The following is a 16,792-nucleotide window of genomic DNA, read 5'->3' as shown; positions in this document are numbered from 1 at the left end:
GCAATGAAGGAGGAGTTGAGAATGATTGAAAAGAACCAGACTTGGGCACTTGTGGACAGACCAATTCATAAGAAACCCATTGGTGTAAAGTGGGTTTTTAGAACCAAATTAAATGTTGATGGTTCCATCAACAAGCACAAGGCAAGGTTGGTCGTCAAGGGATATGCTCAACAATTTGGAGTGGACTTCTCAGATACATTTGCACCAGTAGCAAGATTTGACACCATCAGGTTGATCCTAGCACTTGCAGCTCAAAAAAATTGGAGAGTTTATCAACTTGACGTCAAGTCAGCATTTCTAAATGGCTATGTGGATGAGGAGATCTTTGTGGAGCAACCTCAAGGATTTGCAGTGAAAGGTCAAGAAGACAAGGTGTACTTACTTCACAAGACGCTATATGGCCTAAAACAGGCACCAAGAGCCTGGTACAGCAGGATTGATGATCATCTTCTGAAGATTGGATTTAAGAAGAGTTTGAGTGAATCAACTCTTTATGTAAAAATTGTCAATGATGATATAATTGTTATTTCACTATACGTTGATGATTTGCTTGTCACAGGAAGTAAGCCAATCTTGGTAAATCAGTTTAAGGAGCAAATGAAGCAAGTCTTTGAAATGACAGACTTGGGAGAGATGTCCTATTTTCTTGGTATGGAGGTTATTCAATCTCAACAAGAAATCTTCATAAGTCAGCACAAATATGCAAGAGATGTGTCGAAAAAGTTTAATATGAAAAGTTGCAAATCAATTAGCACTCCATTGATGGAGAACGAGAAGCTTAGTAAAGATGATGAAGCTGCCAAAGTTGATGAAGGCCTATACAGAAGTCTTGTAGGTTGTTTGATGTATCTTACAGCAACAAGGCCTGATATTATGTATGCTGTGAGTTTACTGTCTAGATTTATGCATTGTGCAAGTGAGTTGCACTTCAAAGCTGCAAAAAGAGTACTCAGGTATGTCAAAGGCACTGCTGACTTTGGAGTTTGTTTCAAAAAATCAGAAAAATTGGAGTTACATGGCTATTCAGATAGTGACTGGGCTGGTTCATATGATGATATGAGGAGCACTTCTGGATACTTGTTCAACCTGGGTTCTGGATGTTTTTCATGGAATTCTAAGAAGCAAGATGTGGTAGCTCAATCTACCGCTGAGGCAGAATATGTTGCTGCTACGGCCGCTGTTAATCAAGCCTTATGGCTTAGGAAATTGTTAGCTGATCTAAATCAAGTTCAACAAGAAGCTACTCAAATTTTTGTTGATAATGAAGCTGCTATAGCTATTTCCAACAATCCAGTGTTTCATGGGAAGACTAAGCACTTCAAAATTAAATATTATTTTCTTTGAGAAGTTCAAAAGAACGAAGAAATTGTTCTAGTTCATTGCAAGACTGATTATCAGATTGCAGATATTTTTACGAAGGCCTTGTCCAAAACAAGGTTTGAATGCCTAAGAAGACAGTTGGGGATCTGCAGTAAAAGTGCCAAGGAGGAGTGTTGAGGTATGCCAACTTTTCCTACAGATTTTATCAGATTAAGTTTGATAACAGAATCATTCAATTGGTAGAAGAATAAGTCTTATTGTTAGGATCAAATATTTTAGCTAAGATTTGCTAGGTAGAAGATCATGTTATCAAGTAGTTTTTGTTGAGATTTTCTAGAGAATTGTTAGCTAAAATTATTTTAGTTTGTTTCTTTGTAAGCACTATAAATAGGGTGTTGATGAATGAAGAAATTAAGCTCCTTTTTCAGCCCTCAATATAGTCTTGATATCTTTGTTTATGCTTCAAAAACCAACAGACACGAGTAAGAGGTTTCTTTTTTGTTGGTTTTCTTGTTTTTGGATCAATAGGCTGCGTGAGCTCAAAAAGTCACATTCCTCTAAGACGTCAACAATAAAAAACATGCAAATGCAATAGTATACAGCCTAGTAACATAGCAACAAAAATTGCATAATCCAGCAACTCCAAAATCTGTACTTAATCGGGCCACGAACTCATGTACAGCAGGTGTTAATATCTGCTTTTCCTCGATGCCAGCCAGAATCCCGACTCTCAAATTTGCCCAAGACCAGCGCACGGAACAAAAATTGACCATCATTGGATACAAATTTCACCTAAGCCGCGGCCTTGCCTGGCAATGCCAACAAATTATCCCCGTAGCAACTACTGCCAGCTCCACAATCTCTCTTGCAACAACACTTCCCATGTTTTTGGAATTTGTCAATGATTGGCAATCTTAATGGAGATCTAGGCTCACGTGCAACAACTTCAAGACCATCAAGAACTTCAAAAGGGATTGTCCCGTTACTCCACCATGAACACACGCTTTTGCCACAGATTCTTGTCTCAATATTTGTTTCCACAGGCCAAGAAATTAGTAGAAGAAATTTGACATCATTCTTCTTCAAGTCAGTCTAGACAAACAACAAGATAAGCAGCAATTAGCCGTGATCCCTACCCAGGAAACACTCACTCAAGAGACGCACACTCTAGTTGGTGCTTATCCTTTTTCCGCTAGCAACAATGGTCGGCATAATTAAACTTAAAATTATGGAAGGCTAGTGACAGTCTTATTGTTTGCAAAGGCAATCCTGTCTAGATTTTGTGTCGGTCTCAATATGAGAGTTCTTTTCTCACATATTTTTATATGTCAAATATCCTCCGTTGCAGATTTTATGTACTAACACCAGCTGATGTTCGTTACCAAAAGCAGCCCTCGGTTAACTCGTTTCTGTCCCCTCCCAGCGTCAGTTCACTCAAAAGATAATAGGGATAATTTCAGAAACCTCCAATCCAATGAGGTTTCTGACAATTTCACTAGCTTCTTCTGAAATTTGTAAGATTACACAAACCTCCCTTGAAATTAAGGTTTTGATAACAAAATTAGTTCAATTAGAAAAAGTAACATTAAAAAAATACTTTAAGAAGAGAGATGAAACTTTTATTTCATAAATACCCCTTACGCATATATATAAGTTGTATTAGTAAAAAAATAAGAATAATTAAAAGTTAAAAACAATTAATACATACATTTCACCGTTCGCATTTAATAAATTAAACAACACAAATAAGTAACAAAACTATACTAATGATCACAAGATTCAACAAAATATACTAGTCATCTCTTTTGACGTGATGTTTGCTATGATTCTTGTGATTTTGAATAGAAAAAATTTTCGAATTTTGTCTTTCTTTGCCCTCCATTCTCCTTTACTAATATCTAATGATTAAATAATTAGAGCACTAATTAACTATTAGTAACTAATTATTCAAAATAACTATTGAAAATTTCTTAATTGATGAACGATGACTTGTATTTACAAAATAACATCAATTGATATACCTAATAGAGAAATGAGGAATTAGAAAGGCAAAATTAGAAAATTTTTTCTGATACAAGAATCATAACAAATATCATCGTATCGAAAGAGATGACTATTCTATTTTGTTGAATCTTGTGATCATTTATAGTTTTGTTACTTATTTGTGTTGCTATGCGTGTATTAATTATTTCTAACTTTTAATTATTTTTATTCTTGTACTAATACAACTTATACACATGCATAAGGGGTATTTATGGAATAAAGTTTCATCTCTCTCCTCATCAAGGAAGGTTTGTGTAATTTTGTAAACTTCAGGGAGGCTAGTAAAATTGTTAGAAACATCAGGGGAGGTTTTTGAAATTATCCCAAGATAATAATAAGATGGAGCTTTAGGTTGTTAGAACGTTCTGACCTGAAGATTTTGAGAGGATTTGATTATGCCTTTCCTCGACAATGTAATATTTAACATAGGAGCCTCCATTTTATTCATAACCAAAATTAGCTTGGACACCCCGAGGATCTTTTCTGGCAGTTTGCTGGCCCTTTTGGGGTACTTAATGCTTCTACTGTTATGCACCACAAGGGATGCCACCAACCAATTACGCATGGCTGGAATCTACGACAAGCCGGACAAGACCAATGACAGAATGTATATACTCTGTAAACGACACTGGAAATTTAAAAGGTGAGAGGGAGAGAGAGAGAGAGACAAAAGGAAGAAAGACTCGAGAAAAGTACAATGGATTTTGGGGAGATTGCACCAAATTTTCCGCCTTGTAAATGGCAAGTTGAGTCGTTTTTCGAAGATGCATCAGCATGTAGCTAGAATATGGATCCGAATTTTTCAAGACAGCCTTAAATAAATCAGTATATTTGACAAGGACGTAAAATTACTGTATAAAGCAAGAACATATGATTGGCCGCTAAACCTCACTCAAGAATCCTATAATGAAATCAGACGGGATATGAACTCCGGATAATCCAATCAAGAAAGAATCAAATGAATATGCCCTTCTGCCGCAATTTTGTTTGAAGTATCTAACTTCCCCTTTCCTCCCTCACTTATCTCGACGAATCTCTATTCCCCACAGCAGGATTCACCCCAACATGGCTTTGGAAATGGAGAGTGATCATAAAGATGACCACCCCAGCAAAAGCCTCCTGCAAGCCCTCGTGCAATCTTCTGCCGATACCAACTTCCGATGGCTAGTCCGCCGGAGACTATCATTTCGGAGACGGAGGCTGCCCACAATCCGACTAGGAGGGAAGAAGAAGAATGTTAAGCCCCGGAGAGGATTCTTTCTTGCAAGACATTTCAGGAACAGGAGTGAAAAGCTGAGGTCCTTTAAGCATAGGTGTTTTTGCATGTTCAGAAGGTTCAAAAGCTATTGTCGTTCAGTGGTTAAAGAAATGATTCAAGCAGAAGGAACCATGGATTCATTGCGGCACAGAATGATTTGTGACAGCCCATTTGCAGCTCCTGTGATTTAGCAGTACGTCTCCCTTGTATCAATAACAATAATGACTTAAAGATCGACCACAGCTCTTGAAACTTCAATGTATTCGCTTTCCATGATCATACGTATGGTTCCTTTTTTTTTTTTTTTTTTTTTTCCTTTTTACGTACTTATAGCAGAGAAGCCGGTTAGAGTCGATCATGTAAATAGAATATTGTAAATTAAAGAATAAATTCTGTAGAGTGACTCCTGAAAATTTTTTTTCAACTCCTACAGATTGAGGTGTAGTAGTCTATCCAAAAAAAAAACTATATGGAAAAATAGCAAGGAATTAATACCGAGTCCTCATTTCTAGGAGCAATGGATTGTGAGTCAAAAGCAATTTTGGACATGTTGATAAAATATGACAAGAACAGACGTTTCATACATCTAGTCTATTTATATATTGTGTTTCTTTTTTTGGGTAAGAAATTATTTTTGGTGAGTTCAGTTCCGATCACCATCATGGATCAGGGCATGCTTTTGAAACAGAATTTCTTATAGATGGATCCGAACGCATATATTGTGTTTCACACCATATAAAATTACAAATGCATGCACATGAACATGAGATGTGGGAGCGCTACTGTTTGCAATTCACATCTTCACGGTTAAATTGGTTCAATTGGTCAAGAGTCTCAAAGACTTTCCGTAGAAAATATTATCATTTTCCGTGATCACATTTCCCTATCGCCTTTTTCCCTCACATATATCAAATCGCTACAGTAATTTTTGCATGAAAAATGACGGAAAATGCAATCCAAACACAACCTTTCTATTATTTTCTATTGGTATATATTGAACGTAATCTCTTCTCTTTTTTGGGTTATGTGTGTTTCTTATCCATCATGCTAACATTTGATTTTGTCCCATATTCCCTTTGTCGATCTTAAAATGAAAAAGTCTTTATCGGAACGTCATAGTGTGATTTCCAAGTCATGTGGGCTTTTAGTGAATACTTCATCTCTTGTCCAAATTAACCCAAAAGCCTATCACCAAGAATTGGATCATAGTGCAAATTAATTAACTATGGCGACTAAGAATGGCTTGAAATGTACCAATTGATTCGAAGAGGCAAAAGAATGCTAGTAATTAAATGATGATTTCAAAGAAGTTTGCTGGGGCTTAATCCGTGTTAACTTTGATATGTGTCTTGTGCGTGCATTGCAGATTAATCTTGTCATAAGTTTCAAAATCCCTATGAAAAGAACAAGGGATAATTTCAAAAACATTCCTTAGGGTTTCTAACAATTTCACTTAGCTTTTCTAAGGTTTAAAAAAATTACAACTACCTCCCTTACCGATTTAAAATGAGTATAACTTCAATAGTTTAATAAACCTCCCTATGTTTATAAAAAGGATGGATTTTATAATTTTTTCCTTTTTCCTTCTTATTCATTTCTCTTATATTTCATTAAAAATATAGAAGATCCATCAATGTTATTCTTAACCTCTATCTTGATCAAATATTTAACTAGTAATTTTTTTGATAACTTTTAATATCATCCAATTTTTTCATAACTTTTTTTTTGTATCAAAATCAAAAATAGATCAACAATAATAAAAATAAATGGCCCAAAGTGACGATCAAACTATGGTAGTTCTATCACTGAACTAATCTATAAACTTTTCTTCAAAGAAAAAAATAGTCCATAAACTTTAAAAAAGAGAAAGGTAACATTTGCTTCTTTATCTTAAAAGGAATCTATATCTCCAATAAAGCACTATGAAAAGTAACCTATTATAACAAAAGATTTATTATTGTAGTTGATTATCAAATAATAAGTATTGGCAGGAAAAACTTGACACTCATTCTTTGTATAATTGTGTCAAGTTACTTTATAAATGTTTAGAAGAATAAATTAAATTTTATAAGATAAGGGCATTTTAGGATATTTATTAAATTTCTAGCCCTATTTTAAGGTTTGATTATCAAAATATCAAATTAAGAGAGATAAGTATAATTTTAAAAATTTTGATGGAACTAAGTTAAATAGTCAGAAATTTCAAGGGAGGTTTCTTAAATTATCCCAACAAAAAAACCGCCCATGCATAGGAATTTTCGTCCTACAGAAAATTTTAGCGGCTCTTTCGACTAGGAAATCCAATCTATTCAATGTAAAAAAGTTTTCTAATCTGGCAACGTCTCAAACACTATTTTTTGAGGGATGTAGCAGTATAAATAAATACCAAGGACATACAAAGGTAGCGAAAAGGTGTCCTAACATTTTTTAAAATCTTTTTTTTTTAAGTGAGATAACTTGAACCCAAAATCTCTTATTTACAATCCTTCCCACCTAATATAATTTATATTTTGATTAATGGCAATATATTCCTTTTCAAGGAAAATTTTGATATTTTGCTCATAGGTAATTAAGACACTAAACAAGCTCCGTTTGGATGAGATGTTTTTTGAGATATTTTTGAAAAATTTTATTGTAGCAGAGTTTTTAGAGTATATTTTGGGATATTTTTAGAAAATATTTTGAAACATTTAAGAGTTTTTAAAATATATTTTGGGATATTTTTTAAACATTGAAAAAAATTTAGATTATTTTTTAGAGTACTTTTTAAAATTTTTTATAGTATTTGAAAAACTAGTTTTAAAAAAGAAAATCCAAATAGAAAGCCCACTTGTGTTTACAAGCAATGCATGAATACACTAAAGCCCACTTGTGCAAGAGCAAATGGTTGCTTCAAATATTCAAAATCCATCTTCAAAGGGATTTTTTTTTTTGGACTGGACATTCTAATATGTGGTTCGACGATACTCAAAACCATTTGAGGATTAGCTACTTCATATGAATACTTCGTGGTAGGCCTAATCTACTTTATATGAATTCTTCATTGAAGGCCTAAGCTATCCAAATCATGCCTCGTATCAGAATAAAATGCTTGCTTCTTTTTAAGCATCAAAATAAGATGCTTCCATCTCTTAACTCAATTACAATGTAGTACTTCAACGAAGGTAATAGAAATCTCTATGTAGAATTCTGCACGAACTGCATTAGATCTATTTGGAGTTGCGGTGCATTTACAAGAAAATCACTTTTAAATACTAGCAGTATTTTTAGGGCGTTTGATAATTAATTTTTCGAAACTTAAGGAGTCGAGTTTTTGATAATTTAAAAACACTTTGTGTCAAAAGTGTTGCTTTATAAGTCATCACAACTTCAAATATGGCCTTAGTTCAAAATGTTTCCTCTCGTTACCTATATAAATTGGAAGTCTCCCTCCTTTTTTTCAATTTATTAATGGATTTTTCTAACGAGTATCTTTAGGACACTCATTAACACATTTAATATTCAACTAATCTACCCCATATATATATATATACACACACACATATTAATAATAATTATCTTCTCTTATATTTATATATTTTTATTATTTAATCTTGCTTATCCTCCCTTATATTTATTTATTTTTTAATTAATTTTATATTTTAAAAAAATAACACTTGAAATATATCTTAATGAATTTAATTGATTCGTCAGCACTTGATAAACAAACCGTTTACTCATTGGTCAGCTAATCAAGTTTATTGATCTGTTAAGCAAAAGCAAAGTACCAAATCCAGCGGCGTCGGCAGTCGGCACTCCCAATTATCTGATTTTCGTTCTGGAAACAAATAAATACACAAATATATAAATAGTAACCGACACTTTCGCATGTGGGATCAGTCAGCAGTCAGCACCTCTTACAACAGGTCAGCAATTTCGCGTTAAGGGTCTCTTTTTGGTCAATTCGATAATGATAAAATGATATGTTTACGCACACTTGCCGCTTCTGTCGGTGAAGTGTAAAGAAATCGCGTAGTCGCCAACCAAAATCCAAAACCCATATTCTAATTGGATTCCTTTCCACGCGTAATTAATTTCTTAATCCTCCCTTCTTCAGTCTTGGATTTATTTTATCCCTCCCACTTAATCATCCCTTTCTTTGTTGTCTCAAATATTAATCGTTAACCAACTCCCTCTAGAGGAGATGACCACCGCATTAATTATGAGGTGGGAGGTCAAGAGTTCAAATTTTGTCTCCCATCAACGTGCCTCTATAAGAGGTTTGTTCTAAAATCCATACGAGTGCGTGGTGCATTCGTCTGGTCTGATGGTAGTTCAGTTCTCGTCAGATTTCTCCGACTCAGTTGGACCATCCCATACAGTAGACTCTCCCTCTTATGAGTAGGAATATATTAGGTTAGATTAGATTTGTCGTTATGTAAAAAAATAAAAAATAAAAAATAAAAAATAAAAAATAAACCGTTAGGTATAGAACAGCACGCTAGGATTAACCGCAGCAGCCTTTGTAGCCAAAAAGTTGGAGTGCACCTTAAGCAATTCCTTCACAAGCTAAAGCTATCTTTCAACCTCTCCTAATCACTTTTTGTTTCTTTTCTCCCCTTTGTACCATTAAGTTCACGGGGAACATAACATGATATATAGTGTACATATGGATAGTTTCACACCATTGATAGCTTTTACTTTACATTATGAATTTTATTTTTGAGAATGTCATTCAAAAATCACCTTTATCATTGACACTTAATCGTAACGATGAATTAAATTAAGGTTCAGGCTCCTATTACAATTTCATTTATTATAATCACCTATTGATTCAATTGATATTCAACGTGTAAGAAGGGTGTGTCAGAAAATAGATACAACCACACTTAAGTTAATTTTTTCCATATGTGATGCAACCACCATAGCTACAAATAAGTAATTTACCTGATAGTGTAGATAGATCAAGAAAGTGAATTAGTTGGAGAATTAGGTAACAAATCCAAGAAAAAGAGAAATACTACAAAAGATGTTAAATTATTAGCCAAATAATCAGTGGACAGATGGAAGTTGTCTTGTGTTAGTGTAATAATGAGTGTTAGGAGGAAAGTTAGACAGACTGTCTTTGTCGATTAGTGGACTCGTCACTCTCGTCCACCAAATGCTTTACCTTTCCTCCAGGGACACTTCTCCATTAAAATAATCCAAAAAAGAAAGAAAAAATGCCACCGAAAATACACAACAAAAAACAGCTCCATCACAGCCCAAAATCCATAATTGCCACTACTTCTCTCTCCATCTCTCACTCTACAGTCTGCCCCCTTCAGTAATACATCCCCTTTCTAACCTCCCCAACTCCCCAGCGGCACAAGTCCAACGTAGTCATCCAAAATCTGCAGCATTATTGAGTAAAAATGAGTATGTACGGGAGGGATCCGTGGGGTGGACCGCTGGAGATCAACGCGACGGATTCAGCCACAGATGATGATAGGAGTAGGAATTTGCAGGATTTTGATAGAGCTGCACTCTCACGGCCCCTCGATGAAACCCAACAGAGTTGGCTCTTGGGTCCGGGGGAGCAGAAGAAGAAGAAGTATGTGGATCTGGGTTGCATTATCGTCAGCAGGAAGATCTTTGTTTGGACTGTCGGATCAATTATTGCTGCTGGCTTGTTAGTTGGTTTTATTACTTTGATTGTTAAAACTGTCCCCAGGCATCATCATAAAGGCCCGCCCCCGGATAATTATACTCTGGCTCTTCACAAGGCTCTCATGTTCTTCAATGCCCAGCGTTGTAAGTGTTTCAGTAAAGTTGCGATTTTTTTGGGAGGTTTTTTGCTATTTTTTCTGTTTTTCTTGTTGATATGTTAAATGGGTCTTTAGATCCGATCAATGTTTGAGTTTTTGTTTCGGAATCTTTGATTTGTAAGGAATATACAAAAAACTGTTATCTTGGAAGAAAAAAAATACGGCTGGATTATTGTACTGAATTATGTGGTAGTAATAACACATAATTCAGTGTCGGTGGATTAGTGTAACGTTGATTGTGTTTTTGTACTTGTGTACTTGGGTACTGTCTTTTCTGTTTGGACAATTAGTCAATTAGGATCATCACATTTCAATGGATAACTAATTCTTTAACTCGTATTATTATGTCCTGTGTGCGAGAGCTTTTGACTTTAGCTTCCAGGAGAACGGTATTTTAATGTTTCCTCTGATCTAGTTGCAGTTTTTGACTTTCTAGAAATGGCAACTATGGGAACCTATGTGGATACCCGTGTTAATCAGCCGATCAGCCGGATCGGCATGGTTTGTTGCCTTATCAATTTAGTCCGTTAGCTTCATACTTCCTAATTCCAGATATTTTTGTTGACAGCTGGGAAATTGCCAAAGCATAACAATGTGTCATGGAGGGGGAACTCATGTTTGAATGATGGCAAATCTCAGTCGTCTTCAGCTATTAAAAATCTTGTAGGCGGTTATTACGATGCAGGGGATGCAATCAAGTTTAATTTCCCTGCATCGTTCGCTATGACAATGTTGAGTTGGAGTGTGATTGAGTATAGTGCAAAGTATGAAGCTGCTGGGGAACTTGCACATGTCAAAGAGATCATTAAATGGGGCACAGATTACTTCCTTAAGTGCTTTAATTCTACTGCTGATACTGTAGATCGTCTTGCATCACAGGTATGTTCCTATGGTTACGAATCTTTGGGAAAACTTTAATCTTTTGACTTTGTGCTAAATGTAAAGTATCGGTTCCAGTGCATGTCTTATTTGTTATTCTTCATCCTGGCCAGCATTATTCTACCTGTAGCATAAGGCAAATTATATCCTCTCTCCCGCAGAAAAAACGTCTGTGAAATTATATTTTTTTACGTTGGCCATGGTTTAATGTTTTTTCCATGAAAATGTGCTTGATCGGTCTTTTCAAAGTCACTTTAACCATTATCTGTTATTCAGAAATTTCTTAAGTATCTTCACCTTGAAAAATCATAAATGGACTTTAACACCATTCATCTGACAGGTTGGAGTTGGTGATACATCAAAAGGGCCCAACCCAAATGATCATTACTGTTGGATGCGCCCAGAGGACATTGATTATGAACGGCCTGTATCTGAATGCTCCAGTTGTTCGGACCTTGCTTCTGAGATGGCTGCTGCTCTAGCATCAGCATCCATTGTTTTCAAAGATGATAAAGCATACTCCCAGAAACTGGTCCATGGTGCCAGAGCACTGTTTGATTTTGGTAGGCGGCAGCGTGGAAGATACAGTTCTGGTGTTGATGCTGAAAAGTTTTATAATTCTTCCATGTATTGGGACGAATTTATCTGGGGTGCATCCTGGCTTTATTATGCCACTGGAAACTTGTCGTATCTTCAGCTTGCTACAGCTCCTGGTCTGGCTAAGCATGCTGGTGCTTTTTGGGGAGGCCCAGATTACGGGGTATTTAGCTGGGATAGCAAGCTGCCTGGGGCTCAGGTAAATTCATGGAGCTTCTTACTCTCTACATCAAGTAGGTTATCATGAGATGTGTCAACTGTCAAGTTAATTTCAGGTGAAAGATAAAGGTTTTACTTCCCACTACATCATGCTTTGATGGTCCTCAATCACCTTTTTGATCGGTGTTCCAGTTTTCTTGGCATTTGTTTATTACAATCTGAACTGCATTAGTCTTTATTTGTCACTACTAGGATTGTTAATGCTTCTAATGGCCTCATACCTAGAATGAAAATTTCTGCCCGAGAGTAGATAGTGCACTCTAGCCACAGGGTACATAAATTTTGTGCCCCCATTACGATGTTCTCTGCCTTCTTAGTGTAAAAATGGTAGCATTGTATCAATGTTTCTTTAACTGCTTACAGCTCTTTGACTATAAATTACCTACTTAAAGAGTTATAAAGACGCTTAACAGATTAGCTTTTTGGCACCTAAGATTTTCTGATTTTCTTCTTCCTCAATGCTTTTTCTTGGATCTTTTTTGTCCTTTCGATGGTCTGTGTACTTGTACCTGGGATTTCTTCTGTTGCTTCCCTTTTGTTCACACAGTTTGTGCATTTGACAGGCACTATAAAGTGTTATTGCTACCAAGTAGGCTTGCTTTTTATGGCTTGAAATTGCAGCCCTGATGACTTCTAATATCTATAAGTCTTCTTTCGACCCGATTGTTGCCTTGTATCTATTTGCGACCATATTTTCCATCCAAAAGATGACTTAGCTCACAAATGTCACCTGAAACTCTGAAGATTAGTAGAAGAAAATTAGACTAAATTCTGAAGATTGATTGAATAATATTATACAAGTCTGATTATTGAGCTTATATTTGAGGCTTTTTGAGATAATGTGGCTAGTTATATTGCTGAATTAATTTTTAGCTTTTTCTGTTTAGGTGCTTCTTAGCCGTTTGAGATTGTTTCTAAGCCCTGGCTATCCCTATGAGGAAATTCTGAGGACATTTCACAACCAGACAAGCATAGTCATGTGCTCATACCTGCCATTGTTCACATCTTTTAACAGAACAAGAGGTAAACATTTGTAACGGATTAGTATGTTAATGGTATATGTTTAAGAGTCTGGGTTCTGGTTTAGTTACTTTCTATCTCTTGCAGGAGGTTTGATCCAATTAAACCATGGTAGGCCTCAGCCTCTTCAGTATGTGGCCAATGCCGCTTTCCTGGCCGCTCTGTTCAGTGATTATCTTGCAGCTGCTGATACCCCTGGGTGGTATTGTGGACCCAATTTTTACTCCACAGATGTGTTGCGTCAATTCGCTGAAACCCAGGTACATTATACTCCCTTTCTGTCCGACTTAATTGAGGGAATGCTTGTCTTGTCAAATCTTTTCTCTGCATTTTGTGATCTGTGCTATACTGGACTCCTTAAATGTGAATTCCTCATGATTTATGGAGATTGTAACAGTAACTTCCTGCCATTCTGACCACTAGGCAAGAGAAAATTATTAAAAGAATCCAATAAATGTTTTAATTTGTTGAAACTAAAAAAAGTAATTTTTTGCTCCTTTTTAGATTGATTACATCCTCGGAAAGAATCCTAGAAAGATGAGCTATGTTGTGGGTTTTGGAAATCATTATCCTAGACGCGTTCACCATAGAGGGGCATCAATCCCGAAGAACAAGATCAAGTATAATTGTAAAGGAGGATGGAAGTTGAGAGATTCTCGGAATCCGAATCCAAATACTCTGGTTGGAGCCATGGTTGCTGGTCCAGACAAGTTTGATGGTTTTCATGATGTTCGTACCAACTATAATTACACAGAACCTACGCTAGCAGGCAATGCTGGTCTTGTTGCTGCCCTAGTTGCTTTATCTGGTGAAAAAAGTGTTGGAGTTGACAAGAATACAATATTCTCTGCAGTCCCGCCTATGTTTCCAACTCCACCGCCTCCACCAGCTCCTTGGAAACCATGACTTTATCCTACTGACATCATTGCTGCCGCCTGTTCTGTGACCTGTAGATTGTGATTTTTGATACTGCTGTCAATTTTGAGTCTTGGATATGGTGGAGGTTAAAGCAACATGTAGGAGATGGGGAACATAACGAAAACCTTGAAGACAGCTTTGGTGGTCCTGACAGAAAGGGACTAAAAGCTTGAAGAAGAAACAGACAGACATCTCTTTTATTGTTCCAGAAATGTGATTATATACAATATGTATGTATGTATGATATATGAGATCAACCATGTATTCATTGAAACACTAGAATTTGAAGATGAACAGTCTGCTACCAATTTGTTGAAATGAACTTTCACAATGGCTAAAGGGCCACACATTCTGTTTTGCTATCTTTATAAATCATGTCTGTAGCCTGAGAACAAATGCATATCCTGCAAGTGATTTCTTGTGCTGTGTGGTGTTGCGCGGACAAGGTGGCTTCCTACTCCATGCCCTATCTTTGCATGCATGAAAGGCCACTAGAACTCGATAACAAACTGAAATCATTTTCGAGGCCCACTTTAAACTCAGATCTGTTTGCTTGGGCTGTCAACCTTAGAATGTCAGTCAGGCTCAGATTTGTTTGCTTGGGTAGTTTCACTTGGATACAATTTAAAACTAGGGATAATTTCAGAAACCTCCCTTGAGGTCTCTAACAATTTCAGGAAGCTCTCCTTAGGCTTTAAAATTTTCACTCACCTCCCTTGCTTTCACTATTTATGCTTCAAAATAGGCTCAATAGGTTACCAATTCCTTCAAATATCCTAAACTACCCTTCTTGTCAAAAAGATAAAAAGGAAAAATGTAAAGAGCTTTGTTCCTTTCTTCTAACACCAAAACAACAAATTCTTTCAGCCAAAAACAAAAATTTGGAAAAAAATTTCAACTATGATGATTGCTTTCTTCCAAGCAACACCACCACAAAAGTCAAGAAAATACTCCAATTTAAATCAAAATAAATTCCAATAATTCTAGCACTCAAAACACTACAAACCTAATTTATGTCCAATAGTCCCAACCTCTACATTTACTACACAAGTCAATTAAATCAGTCACTTGGTGCTAAGTTAGATAAAACTCGATCTCAAATTTTATCCAAAACTAACACTTCATCAGAAATCAATAGCGCAGCTCTTTCGTCTTCCTCTCTTTACAGCCTCCTTTATTTTTTTTTAACCACCCATTTCCAAAGCCCAATCATCCCTCAAATTCTTGACTTTTGACATTACTAAGTTTTATCATCCATAATCACCAACATTGGATAAAATAGATAGACGCAGAAAAATCAAACCCATTACACTTAGAATTAAAAGGATAACAAGATTGAACTTAATCATATTTGCAAAAAAGAGATGAGAATAGAGATAAAAAAAAAAAGAGGAACAAGAAGGGAAGGAGAAGGATAAATACGGGCAAGGGATGATAAATAAAATTTGGTCTTGAATTGGAGGAAAAATATTAGGTAGAGAGGAATGGGTGACAGGAATTTAGCAAAAAAAAAAATGAAAAAAAAGAGTAAGGTAGAAAGGAGGAAGCGTGAGGGAAAAAGAAAGATAGAATAAGTCAATTTTGATTTTTCTTGGAATTTCTGAAATTTTCGAAAAAAAATATCATTAAGTATCCTATATAGGGGTAGTAGAGTACTTTTGCAGCAATAGGGGAGGTACGTGTAGTTTTGAAATATTAAGGGGAGCTTTGTGAGATTGTTAGAAACCTCAGGGGAGGTTTCTGAAATTATCCCTTAAAACTATTAAAGCTATAAAATCAATGTAAGGGCGTACTTTCTTTCTTTTTTTGTTTTTGTTTGGCGTCAAAGTATAAATGTTACTAGTATTTGCTACAATCAAAAGGGAAAACAAAAAAAAAAATCATTTCTTAATGTCAACACCATGAATCAAATTGCACTAAAAACTTTTTACATTTCCGTGAATGTATTTCTCAATTATGTTTTTACTTGACATAATCAAATTGCTATATCATTTAAAACGTCCATCACATTTTATAAAATGACTTTTTTCATCTCTCATTTTTAAAAGTGTAATTTTGTGTCCCTTATAAATTCACATTTGTCAAATTTGATTTCTACCTATATTTTCGACTAATTTTTGATCAAAATTTATCATGTGCCTTGCATGTGATCATTTTTAGGGACAAAATTATCAATCAAATTTTATATAATCCGATCTATAGTCATTTGTATTTCACAAAATGAATTGTTTCGTTCCTCATATTTCACAAAATAAATTTTTTCTTCCCTCATATTTCACAAAATGAATTTTTTCATCCTTCATTGACCATGTATACGAATATTTTTTTTAAAATTCATTTATATATTTATTTGATTTCACCTGAACAGTACGAATATCATATAATAGATATCTATTTGATTTCACCAAAACAGATTAATTGTAGTTGTATACATACTATTCAATAGATATATACGTTGGTTTAAATCTAACAATTTTGTTTTAAACCCATATATATATCTATTTGATTTCACCATGTAAATCTATTCAATATTTGTAATCTTTTTTTTTTGTAATAATTCATTTATTGAGTTGTATAAGAAGGTTATCTAATTAATCGGCCCTAACTCAAATTTTATAGTTATGCTAACAAATTGCAGTTTAAATCTGAAATTTCTACTTGTCACCTTTAAGACCAACAGTTGAATTTCTTATCTTGTGATTGTTTTAAAATTTGAAAGTGTCAATCACTTATTTCTTTTTGTCATACTTTT

At 35.1% G+C, this 16,792-nt stretch overlaps 1 protein-coding gene across 1 annotated transcript; it reads left to right on the top strand.

The window, feature by feature from the left end:
* The first annotated feature begins 9,872 nt into the window (after positions 1-9,872).
* On the top strand, positions 9,873-14,402 carry LOC113727915 (endoglucanase 25-like). The gene is made up of 6 exons (XM_027252321.2): positions 9,873-10,393; positions 10,976-11,286; positions 11,627-12,082; positions 12,990-13,125; positions 13,210-13,382; positions 13,627-14,402. The coding sequence occupies exons 1-6, from the start codon at positions 10,015-10,017 to the stop codon at positions 14,026-14,028; spliced, it is 1,857 nt and encodes a 618-aa protein (XP_027108122.1). The 5' UTR covers positions 9,873-10,014; the 3' UTR covers positions 14,029-14,402.
* The last annotated feature ends 2,390 nt before the right edge of the window (positions 14,403-16,792 follow it).

Source organism: Coffea arabica, chromosome 2e (genome assembly GCF_036785885.1).
Source record: "Coffea arabica cultivar ET-39 chromosome 2e, Coffea Arabica ET-39 HiFi, whole genome shotgun sequence".
In the NCBI taxonomy this organism is placed as follows: domain Eukaryota; kingdom Viridiplantae; phylum Streptophyta; class Magnoliopsida; order Gentianales; family Rubiaceae; genus Coffea; species Coffea arabica.
Note: the sequence above shows the minus strand (reverse complement) of the source record. Positions and strands in the feature narration are given on the sequence as shown.